This window comes from Apis dorsata, unplaced genomic scaffold (assembly GCF_000469605.1).
Source record: "Apis dorsata unplaced genomic scaffold, Apis dorsata 1.3 scaffold_553, whole genome shotgun sequence".
Classification (NCBI taxonomy): domain Eukaryota; kingdom Metazoa; phylum Arthropoda; class Insecta; order Hymenoptera; family Apidae; genus Apis; species Apis dorsata.
In genome coordinates this window covers 283,033-290,990 of record NW_006263769.1, presented here as the reverse complement: position 1 = coordinate 290,990, position 7,958 = coordinate 283,033, and the positions used below count along the sequence as shown (strand labels likewise).

The 7,958-nt window shown below is 21.9% G+C and overlaps 1 protein-coding gene across 2 annotated transcripts; it reads left to right on the top strand.

Annotated features, from left to right (window-relative positions):
- The first annotated feature begins 256 nt into the window (after positions 1–256).
- LOC102677445 (CD109 antigen-like) lies at positions 257–7,761 on the top strand. Of its 2 annotated transcripts, none has more exons than XM_006620897.2 (23): positions 257–500; positions 575–746; positions 857–1,057; positions 1,146–1,247; positions 1,336–1,469; positions 1,538–1,658; positions 1,745–1,888; positions 1,975–2,094; positions 2,172–2,226; positions 3,022–3,244; positions 3,850–3,967; positions 4,049–4,235; positions 4,306–4,466; positions 4,589–4,727; positions 4,985–5,103; positions 5,174–5,313; positions 5,390–5,609; positions 5,734–6,114; positions 6,293–6,460; positions 6,617–6,792; positions 6,873–7,044; positions 7,120–7,222; positions 7,417–7,761. In XM_006620897.2, the coding sequence occupies exons 2-23, from the start codon at positions 603–605 to the stop codon at positions 7,617–7,619; spliced, it is 3,531 nt and encodes a 1,176-aa protein (XP_006620960.1). In that variant the 5' UTR covers positions 257–500; positions 575–602; the 3' UTR covers positions 7,620–7,761. The 2 variants fall into 2 exon arrangements, with proteins under 2 accessions (XP_006620960.1, XP_006620961.1); XM_006620898.2 differs by lacking the exon at positions 3,022–3,244 and adding an exon at positions 2,469–2,604 and having other exon boundaries at positions 259–500.
- Positions 7,762–7,958: the final 197 nt, after the last annotated feature.

Here is a 7,958-nt window from a genome sequence, read left to right as displayed (position 1 = left end):
AAATATATTATTATTATATATTTTTTTTTTTTGATACTTCTTATATCAATATATATTTATTATAATTATTTTTATATTTATTATAAATGTTAATATATTTATTATGAGAAAGTTTTTAATATATTTATAAATTATAATTATTTATATTATTTTATATATTCTATATATTATAAGATTAAGATATTTAATAAGAATGAGATATTTAAAAAATATTTTTCTCATAAAAGATAATAAATTCAAAAACAAAACACAGTTCGAATATTAATGTGAGTAACAGTATATAAATAATCTCTTTAAAAAATTTGACAAAAATTATTTATTTCAAAGTGCAAATCATTTAGGTATATTTATGGTAAACCAGTGAAAGGCGAAGCAACAATTACAGCTTATCCAGATATTTTTTCTGGTGTAATACAACCAATATATCAACAACCTGTACGAAAAGTAATTCCTATAAATGGAAAAGTAATTGTTGATTTTGATATTTATAATGAATTAAAGTATGTATATTTTGATTTTGATAAATTATTAAAATATATTTTTTAAGAGAAAATACAAAAATTTTTTTTTATAGATTAACTGATGAATATGAAAGACCAGTTATGCTTGATGTTACAATAGAAGAATCTTTAACTGGTAGAAGACAGAACACTTCTACACATATAACATTACATAAAAATAAATACACAATGGATTTAATAAAAACATCAGAATATTATAAACCAGGATTAAAATATACAGCATTTGTATGTAAATTTATATATTATCATATATTTGTCATATATAATATAAATTTAAATTTAAAAATATAAAATATCTAAAAAAAAATTTCCTCTTCTGTCTATTTCTCTTGTAGATAAAAATAACGTATCATGATGGAACACCAGTAAGAGATAACAAAAATCCTGTTACAATAAAATATGGATATAGTTATAATATTGATAATCAATCCATATATACAAATATTACTGGTATGCTGGATGAAAATGGAATGGTAAAATTGGATTTTTATCCGCCAAAAATTAATGATAATATTTCTTATCCTTTAAACATCGAGGTAAAGTATTAAATATTAATATTAATATTAATAACAAAAATAATGACTTCCTATAATAAATAGTATTAAAAAATTGTTAATAAAATAGGCTCAATATTTAAATCTTTATGAATGGTTTCCATCAACAAATCAAGCTATGTCTCAAAATAATGAATATATACAAGCTATTTTGAAAACTGAAAAACCTATGGTATGATCATTTTTATTTCATTATTTTATGTGAGTTATTCTAATTATTTATATAAAAATTAATATTAAATATAATATATGATTTATAGGTTAATCAAGATATAGAAATTGAAGTCAATTCTACAATTCCATTGAAATATATTAATTATGAAATATTTGGACGCGGTGATATATTGGATGCAGGTTCTATATACGTACAAAATAAACATACAACAAATTTTAAGTAAATATTTATTAATTTCTAAATATAAAATAATTCATATGTTATATTATTAAATGAAAATATTTTAGATTCTTAGCTACATATGTTATGGCTCCTACTGCACATGTAATTGTATATTATGTAGGAAATGATGGTGAAGTCATTGCAGATGCTTTAGATGTAGAGTTAGAAGGAGTACTTCAAAATTTTGTAAGTTAATTTAAGGAATTTAAGAAAAGTTATAATAAAAATTATAATAAATTAATAATCTTAAATATTAATATTTTTTTTTTAAGGTTGATATTAAAATGGCACCTGAAGAAATTGCACCAGGAGAAAATGTTAATTTAATTATTACATCAAAACCAAATTCATATATTGGATTATTAGGTGTAGATCAAAGATCTCTTCTATTAAAATCTGGCAATGATATTTCATATGTATGTAAGAAATAAACGATTTATTAAATTTATTAAATTTTATATTATAATTATAAATAATTGCGATATATTTTAATTATTTATAGGAACAAGTATATAAAGAATTAAAATCATATGATAATGCACATGAATCACCTTATACAAATTCCATTTTTGATCGATATTTATGGAGTCCTGGTTCAGCTACAGCAAAAGATGTTTTTAGAGTAAATAAATTAATCATTTCTTCTAGATTTATTTTTTTTTTTTATTTTGTAATAATAATATGAAATTTTTGATATAGGAAAGTGGTGCTATTATCATAACAAATGGATATGTTCATGAAAATTTGCCTATTAGTAAGTAAATTCTTTTCTATATGGCTTATTAATATTATTACTAATATTAATTTATCTTTCCTTTACATGTGATACTAAATATTTTCTAATACCATAACATATTAGTCTTTGATATTTTATTTATTTGTAATGTAGAATGAGAAGAATATTCTCAAATCTAATTTTTCATGTAATACTTACTATCAAATCTTTAGTTAATCAAATTAGGTATTTATCAGTTAACAAGGCTTATGTCTGTATAGTATACTACAGATCTGCTGTAGCGTTCGCCTTTCCATCAGCTGCTGGAAGTATCAGTTCAATTGCATTGCCATCAAAGAAGACGAAAGTACGCAAGAATTTCCCTGAAACTTGGCTTTGGCAAACGCTTGATGCTGGGTAATGCCATTGAAAATTTTTACTTGCTAAAAATACTTTTTTATCATTAAAACAAAGCTATTAATATAACTCGTTGAATAGACATAAATATTACCAAGTGTTAACTATCTAAACATACTATATCATTTTAACTAAATTACTAATATTTATTTAATTAATTGCTTTATGTGCTATGGTGATGAATTTATTATAACTCATATTTCATTTTCTGCTATTTAATCATTTAATATTATATCCTATATACAATATAAAAAAATATATTATCATCATCATAATATAATTCAAAATATAAAAAATAAGATATTTTAAATGAAATATAATTATATAATAAGAAATTAAATTTTGATAGTGTTACATTGCTTTTTTTTATTCCCTTGGTTGTGCTGATATAATACAATGTATAGAATTGGATTACAGAACAACCGGGAATACTGGAAGGTAGAATAACAGGCTCACCTCATGGAGCATCCACACTTCGACCAGACCTTGGTCCACCTGTTATGCACAAACTAGCAACAAGACCACCATTGGCAGGTCCTTATGCCTTCTCTCGCATCCCACCTCCTGTATGGAATAAGCCCCGTGTTTTCCTAATGCATGACATCTCAAACACTTGGCTTTTTACAAACTTCTCTGCAGGGTATTTATTTCATATACTTTCAATTTATGAAGCTTTATGTACATGCTTGTATACATTGTTTGACAAATGACATTCATGGATCATATGATATGGATTATCATGCTTTATTTTGTACAAAATATTTCTATATAAGTCAAAGCTGGAATATTCTGGGTATTCTGATATAACTAGTATACATAGTCATTAATATAGTATAATATATTATTCCTAATTTCTGTATAATTCAAATTACATTTTATTATTCTTCAATCATTTGTTTTTCATATTTTATAAAAAAAAATTGCTTAATTTTTTAATGATGCATTCAAATCTTTATAAAACATATTTATTAGCAAAATTTATTTACTTACTTTACATATAGAATACATATAATTATATATATATATATATATGTTCATATATATATATATATATATATATATATGAACAAATATATTATATTATAAATAATTTATTTATTAATTAAAAAATATTAAATTTATATTACAATACATGTTTATAGATTCATAATTCAATAGAAATGTTATCTTTTTATATTTAATTTATTATATTTAAATATTTTAAAAATAGAATTAAAACAAAAATTAATTATAAATTAAAAATAGGCATGAAGGGAAAAATGAGCTGAAAAGAAATGTACCTGATTCGATTACATCATGGGTGCTTACTGCATTTTCTGTAAATGATGTTCATGGATTAGGACTTATAAAAGAACCACAGAAGGTAATATAAAAAGATTATATAAATTATAATAATTCAAAAATTTATTTAACATTTTAAAAAGCAAGATTTATCTTTTTTCAGTTGAAAGTTTTTAGACCATTTTTCATTGCAATGGATCTTCCTTATTCCGTGATCCGAGGCGAAATTGTTGCAATTCAAATTGTAGTATTTAATTATATGAATAAAAATGTTGTAGCTGAAGTTTTATTAACAAATGAAGGCCAATTTGATTTTGCAGAAATATCCAATGAAATTCAAGATGTACCAAGTAAAATTAAAATATTATAATATACATTTTATATAATATTGAAACAAATAAATTATTAAAAATTTTCTAGAATTAGAATTATATCGTAAGAAGAAAGTTGAAGTAAAAGCTAACTCTGGGAGTAGTATATCCTTTATGATTATTCCACGAGAATTGGGATATATTACAATTAAAGCAACTGCAAATAGTATATTAGCTGGAGATAGTGTTAATCGTAAACTTCTTGTTAAGGTAAATTATATTTCATACAATTTTTTATATAGTTACTCTTTTATTGAAAATAAACCATTCACTTTATTTACTATTATATTAATTGAAAATAAACCTAAATTTTTTTATTAATGTATATGTAGGCTGAAGGAGAAACCCAATATGTAAACAGAGCAACTTTCTTAGATCTTAGAAATACAAAAAGTACATCAATTAATGTCACAATTGATATACCTAAAAATGCTGTACCAGGTTCAGAACATATTGAAATATCTGCAGTAGGTAATGTTGTAAAGTTATTAAAATTTATTATTAGATTTAAATAATATCCTCTTATATAATTTTTTATAATTATAGATTATAATATGATTATATCGATTACAATATTAATTTATATAATGCACTTTAATATAATTCTCAATCTCATTTTTTTTCTGATTTTTTAAATATTTGGTACTTGAAAACATTTTATATTTTAATTTTAAATTTTAAAAAAGTTACTGTTTAATTATATTAATATTAAATTTTATTTTTATTAGGTGATATTTTGGGTCCAAGCATTTTGAATTTAGCAAATTTAATCAAAATGCCATCTGGTTGTGGGGAACAAAATATGTTAAATTTTGTTCCAAATATAATGATATTAAATTATCTTAAAGTAAGTATGATATGTATATAATTATTATAAAAATGATTTCTAAAAGTTTATTTATATTAAAATTATATAGAATACAAATCAGTTAACACAAGCAGTGCAAAACAAAGCTCTTAGATATATGGAAATAGGCTATCAAAGAGAATTAACTTATAGACATAATGATGGATCATTTAGTGCATTTGGCATGTCTGATAGCAATGGAAGTACATGGTATATATAAATATTTAATTTATAATTTTACTATATTCGTAAATAATTATAACATATTATATATTTTAATTATTAGGCTTACAGCATTTGTTGCAAAAGCTTTTAAACAAGCTGCTGCATATATTCCAATTGAAGATAGAATAATAAATGAAGCTTTACAATGGTTATCAAATAATCAAGCTCCTAATGGAAGTTTTCCTGAAGTAGGAAGAGTTAGTCATCGAGATATGCAAGGTGGAGCTGCAAAAGGTCTTACATTGACAGCATTTACTCTAATTGCTTTCCTTGAAAATGGAGTAAGTATAATTTATTTAATATTATGAAAGAAAATTAACTTTAAGTTTTATAATAAATTTTATAATATATAATAAAATATATATAATAAAATAATAAAAAATATAATATATCATTATAATATAGAACACAAATGGAAGATATAGAAACACAATAAATAAAGGAATTGATTATATCATTCGTAACATAAATGATTTAGATGATGCTTATGCTCTGAGTATATGCACATATGCCTTAAATTTAGCAAAACATCCATATGAGAATACAGCATTTAATTTGCTAGAATCTAAAGCTATGATCAAAGAAGATATAAAATGGTGGAATAAACCAATACCAGTAAATGATAAAAATCCATGGTATTATTCTCTACCACGATCTATCGATGTTGAAATGACATCCTACTCTTTATTAACTTATTTAGAGCGTAATTTAATCGCTGATTCCATACCTATAATGAAATGGCTGGTAAAACAAAGAAATGCAGAAGGAGGTTTTGCATCTACACAGGTAAATATCAAAAATATCAAAAATATAAAAAATATTAAATTATATGAATTTGAAAAGTATGATAATCATAATATAACTATGAACAGAAAGTAATTCTGTATAAAAAATAAAACAAAGATTTAATATAACATTTTTTTTATGTATTATGTTATATTTTATTTTCTACTCTAATTTTTAGGATACGGTAATTGGAATTCAAGCTTTGGCAAAATTAGGTGAAAAATTAATAACAAAAAATAATGATATACAGAATAATAATATTTCTGTAACATTTGCATATGAAGGAGGTGGACAAAGTCAAATGAATATAAATTCTGATAATTCTATGATACTTCAAAAACAAATGGTAAGTTTAAACTATAATTTAATATATTAATTACTGATTTTCTTGCTAGAAAACAGAAAATAATTACAAACACGAATTAAAGCAAAAATCTTTTATATATACTTTTAAGATCATAATGAATATATATGATTATATATATATTTATTATTTTTTAAGTTATCAAGAAAAACGAGATTAGTTAATATAACAGCTACTGGAAATGGATTTGTTTTGGTTCAAGTTACATACCAATACAATTTAAATGTAACTGGAGCATGGCCACTCTTCACTTTAGATCCACAAGTAGATAAAAATTCCAATGCTAATCATTTACAACTTTCAATTTGTTCTGGGTATATTATACTTTATATAAATATTTTATTAAAAAATTATATTTAACATTGTATATTTAAAGCAACATATTTTCTATTAGATTTGTACCAACTAAAGAAGCAAATGAAAGTAATATGGTTGTGATGGAAGTCAATTTGCCTTCTGGTTTTACTGTAGATAAGGAATCATTACCTAGCCTTGAAGTATCACAAAATGTAAAACGAGTAGAAACTAAAAATGGAGATACAATCGTAATATTATATTTTGATGAGGTATAAAAAAAATATAAATATAATACAAATACAATTTATGTTATTAAACAATCTGAAATTTGAATAAATTTATAGATGAGCAGACAAGAATATTGTCCTACAGTATCTGCATTTAGAACACATAAAGTAGCAAAACAGAAACCAGTACCAGTTACTATATATGATTATTATGATTCATGTAAGTTATTTAAATATTAAATATATTATTTTATAATTTATTCAATTAATGAATACCTTATTGCATATCAGAATAAGTTATTTTTAATTTTAATTTATTATTTTTACTATTTATATTTATCTTATAAATTTTAATTTTAATTAAATTATTAATAGTTAATTAATTTACTAATAATTTTTATATAATATATTTAGCAAGAAGAGCAAGAGTATTTTATGAACCACGAAAAGCTACTCTTTGTGATATATGTGAAGATGAAGATTGTGAAGATTTATGTGTTTTGCAACCTGGTAAACAAAAAGATTTGTCACAATCCAGTGCTTCATATTTATCAACTTGTATATATCTATACTCATTATTTTCTTCATTTTATATTGTATACTTTGGTTATTTGTAACTTTACATATTTTTTAAAATTTTATATAAAAATTTTGTATAAACAATTTATAACCAAAGTACATTACATACAAATATCAAGCTTTTTCTATGTAAAATATTATAATCTATTTAAATAATAATTTAAATTTTGAATAATTTAATTTTGAGTTATTTGAAATTAATATTCAAAACTTTTTAATAATCTTGTTTTAATTTATATTATATATTTTATGTATAAATTCAATTAAAAATATAGTACTTCTATTATCTTTCTATTAAACTTTTATATTTTTATTGTATTCTAATATTTTTATATTAGATATTCTTAAAAATATTCTTTATATATATTTATATATAT